General features: G+C 41.6%; 2 protein-coding genes across 2 annotated transcripts; one reads left to right on the top strand and one right to left on the bottom strand.

Moving 5' to 3' along the window:
• The first annotated feature begins 7650 nt into the window (after nt 1-7650).
• Nucleotides 7651-11821, top strand: LOC117704414 (cystatin-12). The gene is made up of 3 exons (XM_034496540.2): nt 7651-8003; nt 10812-10922; nt 11657-11821. Exons 1-3 carry the CDS (start codon nt 7770-7772, stop codon nt 11735-11737), a joined length of 426 nt encoding a protein of 141 aa, XP_034352431.2. The 5' UTR covers nt 7651-7769; the 3' UTR covers nt 11738-11821.
• Nucleotides 11822-15167: 3346 nt separating this feature from the next.
• Nucleotides 15168-16706, bottom strand: LOC117703224 (cystatin domain-containing protein 1-like). The gene is made up of 2 exons (XM_034494694.2): nt 16491-16706; nt 15168-15317 (listed from the first exon to the last, which is right to left on the bottom strand). The coding sequence occupies exons 1-2, from the start codon at nt 16704-16706 to the stop codon at nt 15168-15170; spliced, it is 366 nt and encodes a 121-aa protein (XP_034350585.1).
• Nucleotides 16707-17036: the final 330 nt, after the last annotated feature.

The following is a 17036-nucleotide window of genomic DNA, read 5'->3' as shown; positions in this document are numbered from 1 at the left end:
TGTGGCCAACAGTAATGTAGTGAATGTTTTCTTCAGTATCCGTGAGAAATCATGCAACAGACTAGAAGGGGAATTGTTTATAACAGCTGCAGAGAAATGTACTATCCATTCTCTGCATTTCTATCCATTGCCAAATCTCTAGTCAGTTAGAATGGATTTGTGGTTTTTCTAATTTTATTCCATATAAAAAGCAAATGTGGGGCTGGAGTGCTCTCAGAAGTTAAGAGGATTTGTTGCTCTTCTTGAAGACCCAGGTTAAATTCCCAGCACCCGCATGGAAGCTCACAACCGTAACACTAATCCCAGGGGATCCGACACTATCTTTGGATTTTCTCAAGCACCAAGCACACAGGTGGCACAGAGACATACATGCAGGCAAAAGACTTAAACACATAAAACAATAAAATTAATAATTTTTGTAAAAATCGAAGAACTTGGGGAATCTTGGCATGTCAGGCTTCATTTTACCAGTAAAATCAGAGGACCTGGAAGGAGAATCAGAAAATGAGTGGTTTTTATATTTCACTAGTGGTACCAATGTGCTGCCAACTTTGAGAACTGGTAAAGTGCACATCATATGCATGTAATTTTGGAGGTATTGATATGAGACCAAAGCCCTGCAGACCAGAGGCAGGCCAGATCACATTTTGAGTAGGAAGATAGTGATTTGTGTCAATCTTAAACCTCTTAGCTTTAGCCTACTTATACTTTCTCAGTTGTCTAGAACAGTTATTAACTTGATTTCTTCTAGGTTGTTTATATGATTCCTATGAATAGGCATGTTTTTCACATTCTGATACTAATATCTCAATCATTTTAGCCATTTTCCAAATGCAGTCTTTGGTTTTTTTTTTTTTAATAAATTAATGTCAAGAACCTATGGAGAAATTAATAGAATAATTAATGTTTCATTTTAAGTATGCAGAGTAAGTCTGTTGTCCAGAATACGTCCCATCTTAGTACTTTATTCATTTTACTAATTTTTGTCAGTATTTCCCATTAGAACTTTAATTTTTCAAAAAATAATACTTAATTTATTTTTTAAATATTTCATCATGTATATCATGTATTTTGATATAACCCACAACCACTACCTTCTTCACCTATCCTGAAACCCATCAATTCATCTCCCTCCCTCCCAACTTCATGCCATTTTATGTCATCATCATCATTTTTATTTGGGCAACTTTGTCTACCTCATTCTTTGTAGCTTCTAGTGACATTTTTTAAAGTGTCTTCATAACTTAAAACAATAACTCTTTGATTTCTTTCACATTTAAATAACAAGATTATCAAATATACTCTCAATATACTTTGAGACTGTAAAGTGGTACAATCGTTTTTGGAAAGCAACTTGACAAAATACTTAAAACTCTTAAAATCATCCATGTTTTCAATATTTGTCTCAACAATGCCAATTCAAGTCATGAAGCAAAAAAAAAAAAAAAAAAAAAAAAAAAAAAAAAAAAAAAGTTACCTTGAAAGGCATTCAATACAGCAATGGAAGCATCCAACAATGGAAGCCTGGCAACCATCACTTCTACATACAAATTACCTATTTCCCTCTGTGGCAAGAGCAGCTATAATCTAGAATCTAGATTATAGTCTAAATTCTAGACATTCAGCAAAACTCCAGAACACAATACACTTTTGTACTCCAGTGTTCATGTTTGGCACAGAATCACTGCTCTCTAGATATGTTCACTTTGTATCTTTGACTTATGTTCATCCTACAGATCCATTTTATGTCTTTGACTCACAACTCTGTATTTTCTGTTCCCTCCCCTTCTCCCCTTCTCTCCTTCTCTCCTTCTCCCCTCCTCCCCTCCTCCCCTCCTCCACCTGTGTCTTGGCTATTTTTCTATTGCTATGACAAAAACTATGACGAAGTCAATTTATTAAAAAAATAAAACATTTAATTTGGGGAGTCGTGGTTCCAGAGGCATAAAGTATAGGAAATCATCATAGCCAGAAGTTTGGCAGTAGGATGGTGGGCATGACACAGGAGCAGGAACTGAGACCTTACAACATCTGATCCACAAACAGGAGGCAAAGAGAGAGAGAGAGAGGGAGAGAGAGAGAGAGAGAGAGAGAGAGAGAGAGAGAGAGAGAGAGAGAGAGAGAGAGATATCTTTAAAGCCTTTGGGGCCATCTCATTCAAAAGACCAGAATAAGGTAGTTACCATCTCATTACCTTTCCTTAGCATGGTTGTCTTTCAGTCTATCCATGTTGTGACAAATGGTACAATCACTTTCTACAGCTGAATACTACTCCTTTGTGTACATGTACAACATTTTCTTGATCTACTGACTCAGTCACAGACATTTCAAGTATTTCCACCTCAGCTATTATGAGTAATGCTTCAATAAGCAAGGAAGTAAAAAGTCTTCAATAGGTAGTGATTTCATCTCCTGTGTGCACATATCCAGAGAAGTGACTTCAGTGGAAAACAGTTTTAAAGTTCCTAACAACATTTAAAATAAAGCCACTGTAAAATGGAAGCTGTTTCTTATACAGCTGTGGCTTACTTTGTTCCTTTAATCTTGGAAACTGATGTTTTAATTTCTATTATTTTCACCTCTCCTTTGAAGATTACTGTAGCTTTTTTATGTGATGAAGAAGGATAGTGGCAGTGTTTATGTTCTTCATTTTTACCACTAGCTTTATGGAGATATTGTTGATAAATAACAATAATATACTTTTTGAGAAAAGATATTTTGATGAAATCTTACATTGTGAAATATTTAGTATAATGAAATAGTTATAATATGTTTCACCTCAAATAGTTACTTTTTCTTATGATAAAAACACTTCAAATTTACTCTGTTAGTGGATTTTAACTAGTGAATAAATTATTATAATATAGCATTCCTCTCTCTCTCTCTCTCTCTCTCTCTCTCTCTCTCTCTCTCTCTCAGTGTGGACTTGAGTTTTCATTAAATTCCATCTATGAGTTAGGTCTTGCTGTATTTGTCTTTATATGTCTGCTTTATCTCTTCAGGATCCATCCACCCTGTTATAAATGGCAGTATTTTCTTTTTTCATGACTATAGAATATTTCATTATACATGGCACATAACCCCTTAGCCATTCATCTGTCATGGGCACTTAGGTTGTTCCCATATGTTGGCTACTAGCAACAGTGCTGCTATGATTGTGAGAATGCAGATAGCCTTTGAACATACTGAGTTTATGACAAAGCTGCTAATTTGAATTCATCAGAAGACAAGGGCAGACATGAATAGAATTACAAGCCCTAACAATGAGCTCTTCACTGAGCATTGACTCAGTGAAGTTGACAAGACGATCTTGTTTTTCATACTATGAGGGCTAGGATCAGCCAAATGGAGACCACAGGCAAAACACTACTTGCAATTAATTTAGTTTCTAGAATTCTTTGGAGAGCCATCTTACAACTTTAGCTGTGAAAGCCAAACAACTAATGTATTATGTCCTGAGGACACAGAATCGACTTGCTGCTGGTTTGTTTTTGTGTTCTTTGTTTTTTGTTTTGTTTTTTTTTAACCATAGTAGAGACAGATATTTGGATTAATCTCCCAGAGAAATGTAAAATAAACCAAGGAGGATTTTGTGGGGGGAGCTGACCGGGTGAAGAACCCAGGCAGGTGCTTTTTCATTAGCCTCTTCTCTCAGGTGGAGGGATTTTGTGACTTGTGTCCATTGTCCTAGTGGAGGTTTGAGCTTTTTGCTGCTTGCTTCTGTAAAATGGTTGTTTCAGTTTTATTTTTTTTTTAATTTTTTTTCATCTTGCATGCTGCATTATTTCAATCATTAAAATGTTCTAACTTATGTATTATGGTTATTTTTTCAGGTGCATTGTGTTTTCCAAGTAGATGCACGACCGTGGCTTTCCCACTTCACCATCCTGACTAGCGCTTGTGTGCCGACATAAGCAGGGGAAGTGGGAGAGGGACTTTGGATACATATAGTATTCTCCCTTCCTCTGGAGTATGACTATCTGTAGCCCAAGGTTTATGTAGTACTAATGCAACTAAAAGCATCTCACAGAATCTTCTGAGTCTCTGAGCAGTGCTTGGGGTCTTCTATGTTGTTAATTTGCTAAGGCTACGGTCTTAAATGATAAACATTTTTATTTTTATTGCCCTGCCTGAAAGTATAGATTTTGGAGTGAATCAGACAACTCATTTCATGTGAAGCAGCTTACATATGGGCTGGACTGGTTGATTTGTGTTCTCTTTCATTCATTTACACATTCATTCATTCTCTAATTTCTCTATGTCCTTGACCTATGCATTTATAAGGAATGCAGAAGCCAGGCATAGTGGTGCCCACCTACAGTCTAGTACGATACAGGAGGTCGACGGGGAGGATCTTAGAAGCCCACAAGCTGGAGACCAGCTTAGGCAACACAGTGATGTTAAAACTCACAAAGAAAATGAAAGAAAAGTAAATGAAAGAATACAAAACACTTTTTTCAGGGAATAATCATTTGTTTCCTCATGCTTCTACATCAGGAACCAGGCTCACAGTGGTGTTCACTCTGCAGTGGGACCAAGCTCAGATTCAGGGGTGGAGTGAAGGAGTAGATGACAGGCTAGAAGACCTTGCCCTCCTGAACAGCACAGGCTGTCTGATAGGGCTAGAAATAAACACATGGTTCTTATTGGGAGAGTTTCAGGTACCTTTCTCAGTCACCAACACATCCACAGAATCAAAATCACCAAAGACATAGAAAATGTGAGAATTTATTAAACAAATTTGATTGTGTCTTATATATATGTATATGAGATATATATATATATATATATATATATATATATATATATATATATATGATACACACACACCATCACCTAAGTTCAGTTTATGAACTGTTTTGAACCTGTGGATAACCATATTTTGGTCCATAATCTACGCCTTCATGAACTTTAGTGAATGAATGTCATATACATTGTGTTCTCTGATCACAGTGAAATTCATCTAAAAATTAAGGAGATAAATACTTGAACATTTAGCTTTATATCTCTGAGTGATAATAGAGTAAACCAAAGGAGGATAGGATGTTTTTAAAAATACATACTTAAAACATTCTTAGTTTAAAAAAATATTTTTTATTTTTAATTATTAAAACTATGTATGTGTTTCTGTTTGTATGCTTTTTCCATGTGTTCATGCAAGTAAGTTGTGTGTGTGTGTGTGTTGGGGGATATGGGATTGTTTGCATGTGGGTATGTACATATGCATACATGTGCCTGCAGAGCTAACTGGCTTAGGTACTAGGAATCAAACTCCAATAAATACTCTCAATCACCAAGCCATCTTTCTGGGCTCTGTTCTTATTTATTTAATGGAAAAAATATTGAATGTATGGTGTGTGTGTGTGTGTGTGTGTGTGTGTGTGTGTGTGTGTGTGTAAACATTGGTATGTGGCTGCAATTGCACATGTTTTGCACCTTATTCTAGACAGGCTATAGTTTGTCACTCACTGGTTGATGTACCAGATTAAATGACTAGAGAGCTGCACGGGATTGTTCTGTCTCTGCTTTCCATCTTGTCATAGGAACACTGGTGTTGTTAATATAAGCTTCCATTCCTTAGTGTCATACCTTCCATACCTTAGAGTCATGTGGGCTCTGAGGATTTGAATTCAGATCCTTATGCTGGTGTGGCTAGTGCTGTACCATCTTCCCAACCCTCAATCAATTCCAAAGTAACAAATCAGTGGATTCTGCTACCATAGAGCTTCAAGAGACATACTGTACATGTGGGAGTCTGCACTCCAGAGAGTAGATAAAACAGCGGATGATGACATTGGATTCTAGGTCAAGACTGCCATCCTCCTAAATTCTTATTTGAATCTGGAAAAAAAAAGTACAGAGTAGGGGTAGTGGATCTCAACAAAAATACATAAGAGAAAACAGCTCCTTAGGAGGGATAAAAGAATTGCTAATCTTTGGTAAACTAAATATAGATTTGAAGAAGACAGTCAACTCACAAGCTTCAATGAGAAGGGACCACACTACAGATCTGGGGATCCCAGAGAGATGATGGTAAGATATTTTATGGGCCTGCTACAAGTAAGGGTGAATTTAAACAGATATAGGAGCCTACTCTGGTGGGCACTCAAAGGGCTTAGGCATGTTTTGAAGTACTCCTGTGGGGAAAAGATATCTTCATTGTTCGGATCCCTTCTCATCATCATTTTTGTTTTTGTCAACTGGACACAAGCTAGAGTTATCTGGAAAGAGGAATCTATGTTGAGAAAATGTTTTCATCCGATTTCCTGTAGGAAGTCTGAAGGACATTTTCTTGAATAGTGATTGATGTGGGAGGGCCCAGTCCTCTGTGGGTGGTGCCGGCTCTTTGTGGTGCTCTCCACTTGTGTAAGGAAGAAGGCTAAGCAAGCCATGAGGAACAAGTCAGTCAGCAGCATTCACTAATGGCCTCTGTGTTAGTTCCTGCCTCCAGATTCCTGCTTTGGGTTCCCACCCTGACTTCTCTGAATGTTAGATTACAAACTATAAGATGAAATAAATCCTTTCCTCCTCAAAATGATCTCTGTCACTCTGCTTTATCAGGGCAATAGAAACCTAACTAAGAGAGCATCGGTCATCAGGCTGCCTTGAGAGATCACTTCCTCCCACATGGAAGCTGTAGGAAGGCGTTTTCAGTCATGTCCACAGTCCTCTCCCTTTCCATGTCAGAGAGATAGTTCTGCTTTTACACTGTCCCCAAGGCAATGGTTAGGTTCTGGGTCTTTTTTTTTTTTTTTTTAAATCTTATTTATTTATTTTAGATATTTCCTTTATTTACATTTTAAATGTTATCCCCTTTCCTGGTTCCCTCCCCCTGGAAACCCCTCATCCCCCTATCCCAACTCCCCTGCTTCTGTGAGGGTGTTCCCCCATCCACCCACCCACTCCTGCCTCCCCAACCTCAAATGCCCCTACACTTTGAGCATGAGTCCCTTCCCATGCTGGCCATCTTCACAGCGTTCCAGCTCACGAATCCCCTTGCCTTATTTACTTCTCATCAATTTCTGCAGAAGTGAGGCAACATGTGGAGCATTTCTCCAGAGAAATCTGGCACAGGGACAAATGGCAGAGCTGGGTGTAGATGCATATTAGCCCCTTTCTGAGTCCAATCAGCTTCTAGGCTCATGGCTGCCATTTGTATTCATTTCTGAAGACCCATTTCCCCCCATTTCCATTCTCCCTGATACTGGGCTGCAAAGCACACATGGGGCAGGCCTCAGGAAGGAGGCAGAGGTGATGAGTTGGTCACCAAGACTACAGTTATGATAGAGAAGATGATCTCCCAGCCGTGATTCACCCTTCCCACTGGGGTCCTCTGAGGCTCCAAGGTCATTGACATCTGGTTTTTAATTTTAAATCTGTAAGACCTACCTTACCTCATGAGAATTTCTGTGACTCTACCCATTCTGGAATTCAGAGTCGTAAGGATAAACTGGTTGGATTTATAATCCAGAATTCCACAGCAATTCTTATCAGGAATGGGCAGGCCGGGGCGGGGACAGGCTCAGAGATGTACAAGCAGAGGCTATGTGGCATAATACCTATGATCCTGTGGCTTATGTCACAAAGGTCTGGAAAATGTGGACTCTTCTGCCTTCTGCTTTCAGACAAAGGATGGGTCAAAGTGGAGGAGTAGAGATGCCACTGGCAGGATGCCCTAGTCAAAGTGAGGCTCTTAGCACTCCAGGGCCTCTGGTGGGCAGTGCCATGTGGGCTGCATCACCATCTGTAGCTGCGCCAACCCTCCACCCATGCATCCTCAGGTCACAGTGCTCACTCTGAAGACAGCCATGTTGTGGAAGTCGGTCCTGCCTATGGCACTCCTTGTGCTGGGGATTCATGATTGCAGCTTCAAATTTATAGAGATCAACAAGAATGAGGAGACGTTTGCCATTTCTGTGGAGCATGTCGTGTTCCACTTCAATGAAAACCAGGATGATGATTTTGCCTACAAGTTCCTGAGAGTCCGGAGAAGTCTTCATAAGGTGAATAGCTTGCTTCCTGCCTGGTGCCTGCACTCATTCCAACGCTTGGCAGGGCTGGGGGATCTCTGGGCTTGTAGTAAGTTAAAACCAAGGCTTTTATTTGACAAATGTTATAAAACCCCTCAATTTAGTGGTAGAAAAAGCTCCGAACTTTGGACTTCTTTTACAATCACTAGTCTAACTTCTGAAAAGTATGAGGGAAGGGAGGTGCCAATGTCTCAATCTGAGTTCAGGATGAGGGGAATCAAATCAGGACTGAGGGATATCAGAACAGCAGAGAGATAGGTGACGAGAGTGGCTGGCACCAGAAGTAGAAGAAACAAGGACTCCCACAGCAGACAGTTGATGAAAGGTACCTTAGGGGAGCTAGGAGAGCTGGGTATTGCTCAGCGGGGTGAGAATGTATACCGGGTTCCTGCTGATATGGGTATCAGTGCTGGTATGATGTTTGTGTAGGCAGTTAGCTGTGGAGCCAGACAGGGAGCCATTCTTTCACACTGCTATGCTGGCCTCAAATCTATGAGTAAAATACTAGGCCAGGTGGGGTGAATGCAGTGACACAGGATCATGTGAGCTGGAGAAGGTAAGACAGTGATGGCTCTTTGGGTGGGTGAGAAGTGTAGGTTGTCACAGACAGACCCCTTTGGAAGAGGACAAAACAAGCATACTCAGGAGATTTGAGTCTCCTGGAAGGAGGTACTGTGACTCTGTGACTTGAGTCTTGGTGAGGGGAAATACTGAGATGCAGGTGTGCAGAAGGGACATGGTAGCAAGGAGGCAGGATGCCAAACTGGGAGTACTGGGAATCCACTAGGTGGTGCTTCTCAGGTGAATTCCCAAACATTTCACTCTAGGCTTACTAAGTGTAGCAGCCCCCACAGCCTCTGGACAAGAACCTTCAGGCCAAGACGAAGAGAATGGTGACTTGGTCACCAGGAGGTAAGAGTTGGAGCAGATGTGTGTGTGTGTGTGTGTGTGTGTGTGTGTGTGTGTGTGTGTGTGTGTGTGTGCTGGCCTGGTTGAAAGTGAGTGGTGCCAAGGAGGGACCCTAGAAGGTTTTATTCCTGGCCAAAGGGGCAGGAATACTATCAAATAAACAAGCAAACAACAAAAATAGCATCAGAGGATTTGAGGAAGAGCAAAGCAATCTGAGTAGACATGTAACATTGTTGTAGTTCTGAAGCAGCCTTATGGGATTGTCCTCAAGGAAGCTGATTACAAAGCTGATAAAGCCTGCATAAATTCAGGTGGTGTCAGCATCTATTGATGGGAAGTGTTACCACTGAGGCCAGTTCTTCTGTTGGCTTCCTTTGGAGAGAATGTTTCTTTCCCACATCATGATCCCCCACATGAAGATACATGAGCCAGGTAGAATTGCAGAAGGTCACGGATTTGTGGCATAATCCTATAGTCACACGTTGGAGAACAGCCCCTCTTACCCAGGGATACATTGCTCTCTGGTCTTTCTTTTCTGTCCTTTGATGATTCCACTTCTTAAAGCAGATTCTAATCTTAGGTTCTGAACCATAGCACTCTTCTCTACTAGAATTCTACTTGCTGCTTCCAGGCAGGGGTCCCAAGCCCAATACACTGTGTGTGCTATGTAGGAAAGATGTATGAGATAGTACCTGTGTGCTGTTAGTGTGTGTCAGATATAAGTGCATGAGAGTATTGTTAGTGTGAATTGAGGCATGTGTATGAGGCTGTTGATGGGTAATTGGTGGTGTTGTGTGTCTGGCTCAAGTGTGTTGTTGGTTAGGAGTGGGTATGAGAATATTGCCTTGTACTTGACATGAGTTCATATTGCTGCCATCTGTGTAAATTCCTGAATCCCAGAATTTCCAGGTCTGCTGAGTGAGGCACGTGTTCCACTCTGAGAGGATTTCCTGGTTAGATTTGCTTTTTCTCCATGTTCAAGTGTTTCTTGAGTTTTTAAATACCTCTGTTTATGGAGATACCCTGTATAGGATTTTAATAAATATTGAGACTAGCATTGGGATAATTGATAGCCATTTCATTTCAGTACTTGGAAGATGAGTGCTCTGTGCAGTTAGCACCTACACTAAAGATACAACTTAAAGGAACTGGCATGTCCTCTCCTCCACTTGCTCTTGACAGATTGACTCACCAGTGTTCTACTCTAGGTCAAGGAGTCACTCAGCAGTTACCTCCGATGCTGCTTGGATGAACATTTGATAATAGTCGTAGTGTCCTGTGTGTGGCTGTACCATGTACAAGTTCTTTGCTGTGGATTTAATTGTGTGAATATGCTGCACCCTGGATAGTAGTCACAACTCTGTCACTAAGAACTACTGGGCACTTACGAGGGGAAGATAGACTGAGCCAAGACTCAAGGCTCTGTTGTACTCAATAGACATTTGGGAGTTCTATTGAGTCAAACTTAGTGCTTTGAGCATGCTAAGCATACAGTTTCCAATTGAGCTATATCCTCAGGTAAATGGACATATTCTTTGTGTAAAATTAAAAGGAAATTTTGAAAAAAGGTGGCTGGCTATGGAAGAGTATTCCTGTAATCCTAGTACTTGGGAAGCTAAGGAGCAGTAAGGTGGAAAGTTACATGTCATCTTGGGCTATATTGACTACCTAAAAAAGCCAAAATGACAGCCACAAAGAAAAAAAAACCTACCTCCTCACCCCCAAATCAGAGAAACAAGATAGTAAGTGTTCTGTGCTGTTTATTTTCTGTCTGTTTAACTTTCACATTTCTTGCTTGCTTCTCCATTGAGTTCTTTTTGACTTATTGCCAATTAAATATTTTCTAATAGTTTTACAATTTCTTCTTGACAGATATTTTCGCTGAAATATTTAATAGACCTGGAGATGGGCCGTACGCTTTGTGGGAAATATGATGAAGACATTGACAATTGTCCATTGCAGGAAGGCCCGGGAGAGAGAAAGGTTTGGGATTAAATTAACCCCTTCTACCAATGACAACCTTTTGGGAAAGAAAGGATATAGGACCATCTTAAGCAGGCAGAGCCTGTGTCTCAGTGCTAGGGCAGTCCTCTGCTCATATCCCAGCTGCCTGGCTACAGGCAACCTGCAGGCACCCATGTGGCCTCCGTCTGTGGCGGAACCTTCCCTGTCTGTGGTTCCAGCCTGATGCCATCAGAGACCTTTGAGGTTCAGGAAAACAAGAGGCTCATGTTCTCCTTTTACTCACCAGTCTTCCATTGCTTGCTTTTTGGGGAATGAGAACTGTCTGCTTCTTCAGGCTTCCCCTTCAGCTCATGGCTGTTAAAGGGTGGTTCTTGGTGACAATCTTGTACTGATGTTCTGTTGGGAAGTTCCTAAACAGATGATTTCTCAAGCAATTCCCTGGCTTTAAGGACCCTTGGGAAGGGGCAGAAGCTCACCTTTCACCATACGTGTTAGGGAGGCTGTGAGGACAGAGTGTCCCAACATGAGTGACAGCCCCAGCAAGGTGGCTTCTTCAGGAGATCTTGGGCTCAGGTGGGGGGAGTTGTTGCAACTTCCATCATTTGTTCTTGTAGAGCTTTGAGCTTCATGAATCTTGCTATAGGTTACAATGTTTTAACTTTTCTTGTTCTTTTTTTTAAATTAGTTTTTACTATCTAGATAGCTTTAATGCATTGCATTTTCCCGATTAATGCATTGTAATTTTTTTTCAGGTACGCTGCACTTATATTGTGGAGACTGAACCATGGGTTACTCAGTTCACCGTCTTGAACAGCACCTGTGCACAGACTTAAGTGGGGCAGGGGTCTTTCCGTGCCTACAGATGAAGGCCCCTTTCCTCTAGAGGGTAACTGTTTGTAGTCAAGGGTCTCTTTAGTACCAGCACAATTAAAGTCATCTCAAAAAACATTCTGAGTCCCTAAATAGTGCTTAGAGTTTTCTGTATTAACTGTTTGTCACAAATGTTACACTCAGTGATAGGCAATGGAAATTCTATAATCTTTATCACCCTATGTGAAGTGCAGAGTATTGAGTAGATTCTGTCAAGTAGTTTACTGTTTATTTAAATTTTTCATTCATTCTTTTTTTCATCATTTCATATTTGTATGTAGTTCATTCATTCATTCTACAATTTCTCCACATCCCTTACTCACATGTTCAAGAGAAAGGCAGAATACTCTTCTAGGGAGCAGCCACCTGAGTAACAGTGAATGCCCTTTCTGCAGAGGATTGGAGACAGACTCCTGTGTGTATGTTTGTGTGCAGGTATATACATTTGTGTGTGTGTGTGTGTGTGTGTGTGTGTGTGTGTGTGTGTGTGTGATTGAAACTAACAATGACAGAGATTCTACCCCTGTGGACATTGATGGCTGCTGACAAGATTAGTAGATTAGTCTCAGTGTTCTTACCTATTCACTGAAGACTGTGTTTCCCACCCAGGTCCCAGTATGACTTCTATGGCTGTCAGCACTATTCACTGCCTTAAGAGAGGCACAGTTTTGCCTTCAGGCTGAGGAACTCTCAGTCTACCTCCTTAGATTCTGGGAATGGCCTTGGAAGGACAAAAGATTAACAAGTGGGAGGGTAGAACACTACAGAGAAGGAAAGGCAATGGCAATACTATCTGGAAGAATAGTCAGAATGGAAGGCTGGGTAGTCTTTTCTATTTTGGGCCTCTGGAATTTCAATTTCATGGATCTATGGTGAAGAATCAATTTTTTCTGGGCCTTCCCATTTCTGTGAGTTTGTCATAGTGCTCATGGGACAAAGTTTAAATTAGAGGCATCTCTATGCGGCTCCTTGAATGTAGTACAACAGCTGACTTTGGCCTTGTGACATGTGTATAGGATTTGGGTCATCTTACAGTTATGTAAGTGGTCAGCACAGCTGGAATCTTATTTCAAGAGCTCAAAGACTTGAAGGGTAGAGCTCTTGTCTGTGAACCCAATGCCCTTTATTATTTTTTTCAAGACAGAGTTTCTCTGTTTAGCCCTGGCTGTCCTGGAACTTACTCTGTAGACCAGGCTGGCCTTGAACTCAGAAATCCTCCTGCCTCTGCCTCCCAAGTGCTGGGATTAAAGGCGTGTGCCACCACTGCCCAATGCCCTTTCTGATCAGCATTGTTCTTAGGCAGGAACATTTCCCCAACTCCTGTTTCACTTCAGGAAGGTTGCTGACCTGCTTAGTTTTCATGATATGCATATTGCATTCTGCCTTCATACACACAAACCCTGCAACCTATGATGGTGGATGAACTTCCCCATCCAAAGGATCCTGAAGGAATAAAAGGAGTGCTTGAACGAAGGTCTCATCAGGCACTTCCCAACAGAACAGTAGTACAAATGGTTCTGCCTCGAGGCCATTAGTTGGAAGGTGAAAACAAACCCTGACAGAGTCCAGCAATGGAAAGCCATCTTCAGGGTCCCAGACCCCATGGATTACATGTCAGACAGCACAGTGATGTCACTGAAAATCACCCAGAATCTATCAGTAAATTCAGAGTAAGTAGATAAATTACATAATTCCTAATCCCAAGATATGAGCAGAAGGGGGCTGATGACCACAGGAAAAATTTCATCTTCCAGAATCCTGATGGTTTCTAAAGGCCAAATGAGGACTACAGGCATGGTTTATCATCTTAAGCAGACAGAAGCCAGGCTCTGTCTGCTTAAGATGACCCCTCTGACATGTTCATAATAGCTCTATTCATTATAGCCAGAAACTGGAAATAACCCAGATGTCCCTCAACCAAAGAATGGATACAGAAAATGTGGTACATTTACACAGCAGAATACTATTCACCTAGTAAAAACAAGGACATAGTGAATTTTTCAAGTCAATGGAAAAAACAAGAAAATATCATCCCGAGTGAAGTAACCCAGACCTGAAAGAACATGTGTGTATTCATTGATAAGTGCATGTTAACCATAAAGTACAGAATACCCATGATACACCTCATGGACCCAAAGACATTAGACAAGAAGGATAGCCCAAGCAAGGATGCTTTAACCACACTTAGAAGGAGAAACAAAATAATCATAGGAGGCAGAGGAAGGGAAATGGGTGAGAGAGGGGAAGGGGAGGGCTACAGGGAGGCAGGATTAGGTGCAGGGAGAGACTGGAGAGAAGCCCAGAGGGCAAGGAGAATAAACAGAAATCTGTAGCTCCCTGGGGTGTGGGAGGGGAGAATCTCTAGGAAGTCTCAGAGGCCTGGGATAGGAAGACTCCCAGGAGTCAGTGCATGCGGGTGACCTTAGACAAGATGCCCCGATGCCCAACAGTGAGGACATGAAACCCGAAGAGGCTACCTCCTGTAGATAGGCAGGAACCCCAGTGGAAGGATATGGACAGGAGCACACTCACAAAACTTTCGACCAAAAAATTATCCTGTTTAAAATAAATGCAGGAATGGAGCAGAGACCGAATGAAAGACCAACCAATAACTAGCCTGACTCAAAACCAAGAGGGAAGTAGCTGAGAACCCCACAGAAAGACCAAAGGAATCAACAAACCTCGACCCCTTAGAAGCTCTCAAGAGTCTGAGCCACCAACCAAAGGATAAACACGGGCTGGAATGCTGGAACAAGGCCCCAGCATATATGTAGCAGTCAGGCAGCTCTGTCTTCATGGCTGTTTTGTCTGGCCTCAGTGGGAGATGATGTGCCTAATCAGGCTGAGACTTGATGTGGCAGAGAGGGGTAGACATCCAGGAGAGGGGGGTCTATCCTCTCAGAGGAGAAGGGGAGGGAAGTAGAGGGAGGGACTCTGTGGGGGGAGGGTGGGGAAGGGAGCAGTGTTTGAGATGTAAACAAATAAATTAATAAAAAATTGAAATGTTAAAAAAAGAAGAAAGAAAAATGGCGCCTTCTGTGTAGTTCCTGGAAGGTCAATTGTACCCAGTTAATCACTCCACACCCAGGAATAGATAGGTAGCACAAATTAGACTCGATAGATTAATAAAAAAAAAAAAAAAAAAATAGGACATGAAGTTGAGCAGTGAAGGAAGATATGGGAAGAGTTACAGGAGAACCAGAATCGTATAAAATTCTCAAAAAATATATACAAATATTTTTTAAATAAAGTAATAAATTACTGAATATGGGGGAAAAGATGGTCCTTTCTGTTTCCAGTGAGAGAGCCCTGAGATGTGTCCTCATTCTACCTGGATTTTCCCGCACCCTCTCTAATCCCTGTCCCAGGCTTTGCCTGATTATCTTCTTATTTTCAAAAGATCAGATACAATTGGAAATCGTTTGATTCGCTAACCTTTTCTCCTGAACCTCGTAGCAATGGGCAATTATGGATGTTTTCGTCATGTTTCTTACAAACTGTGCGGCCCATCTCCAAAGCCATTAAAAACATCATTGTCCATGTCTGTAGAAAAGAAATTATGCAAAAAGTTAATAAATACTTGTTTTTTATAAATACAAAAAAATCAGGAAGATCAAGTAGAAAGTGGGCAAATGCTTGGAATATGCATGTGCTTATAACTAGGCATCCTTGTGGCTGGGCTATCAATGTTTGTTAACAGGAATGTGCCTTTGAGAGCCGCAAGACACTTACCAGTCTTCTTCCGAACTTCCTGCTGACGTCTGGCACTCTACAGGGACATGAACATGTAGGGTATGACACAGTCACAGGATCACAATCTAATTCTACACAAAAAGTGACCTGCACATACTGCAGCTCCACATGATGATGTGACAAATCCCCTTCACTTGAGCAGGTTGGGCTGGGTTCAGAAGTGCCTGCTAAGCCACTCTTTTGATATAGAACAAGAAACAGGCAGGACTCTACCTTTGCTAGGGTATGAGGAACTTGGGTGGAATCTACTGTCTTTTACATGAGCGATGACTGCATGCAAGCACTCCTCTTAGAGACACACTGTGGTGAATGCATAGTCATATCATCCAGTTTTAAATCTGCTCAGGATGCTATGAGAAGTTATTAAGAATATTGTCATGCCCTTAAACAAATACACATGAAAACTCAGAGAGTACTCAAGCAGGAAATCCTACCACAGAAGAATGCTCACCACACGGGATTGTTGTGGAGATTGCCAAAAAAGCTGACTAAAGTGGGCACTTAGGAATTTATACAGGTAATGGTACACCCATCTTTGCACAACACACATCAAATATACAACATACCTTAACAAAACACACTAGAAGTCTTTACCTACATTGATGCTTGGCACATACTAAGAATATACTTGCTCCATCACATTCGTTCCACACCTCCATATTCAGTCCCATGTGATGAGCTAGGCCTGCATCTCCACAGCTGCAAGGCAGCTTGAGGTGGTAAAGTGTTTGATACCAAGGGTTCCTTGGGCCCAGGATCCAGGTCTAACAACAGCCCAAGATGGAGTCGCACAGAGAAAAAGCAAATGTGTCCTTGGTCAGAGAGTGTCTCTAGATCCGTAACTATAGAGTATTCTGCAGGCCCAGTGCTCTCCTCACTCACCAGTCCCTGCTGATGCCCACCCCCTACAACCCCCAGCCTAGGGCTCTTCATGAGGGGACAATGCTCTGCATGTAGACTCACCTTTTTCTGGGCTCTCTCAACTTCTAGCAACCTGTATGTGTTCTCTTCTGGGTTGTTGTCATTGAACTGAGCCACAGCAAACTCCACTGATGCCACAAAATAATCTAGATCCTTAGTACCATCTAAAAATTCGTTGTCAATGGTCCATATATGAGTGCCTAGTACAATCAGTCCTACAAGCATGGGCACCTTCCACAGCATGACTGTCCTTAGCATCAGCTTAGGGGCTGGGGTCACAAAGGTAAAAGGATGGTACTGCTGTAATAAATAAAAACCCTCTTAGGCTTAGGATTTCACATGGCCCTGCCCACCAGAGCCCTGTGCTCCTGACTGCCTCCTTTGTTCTTCTGTCTAAGCCCTTATCACCACTCCCCTGCCTTATCCCTTCTCACCACCCCAAACAAAAGAAGATGTCCCCAACCCTGTGGTGACACAAACCCTGGTGTGACAAACATCCATAAAAATGCCCTCTGCATGCACATCTCTGGGGCTGTCCCCACAATCTAAGTTTTTTTTCTATATTTAAGTTCATGTCAGTACCCTAAA

The sequence above is a fragment of the Arvicanthis niloticus genome, chromosome 2 (assembly GCF_011762505.2).
Source record: "Arvicanthis niloticus isolate mArvNil1 chromosome 2, mArvNil1.pat.X, whole genome shotgun sequence".
NCBI classification, from domain to species: domain Eukaryota; kingdom Metazoa; phylum Chordata; class Mammalia; order Rodentia; family Muridae; genus Arvicanthis; species Arvicanthis niloticus.
Note: the sequence above shows the minus strand (reverse complement) of the source record. Positions and strands in the feature narration are given on the sequence as shown.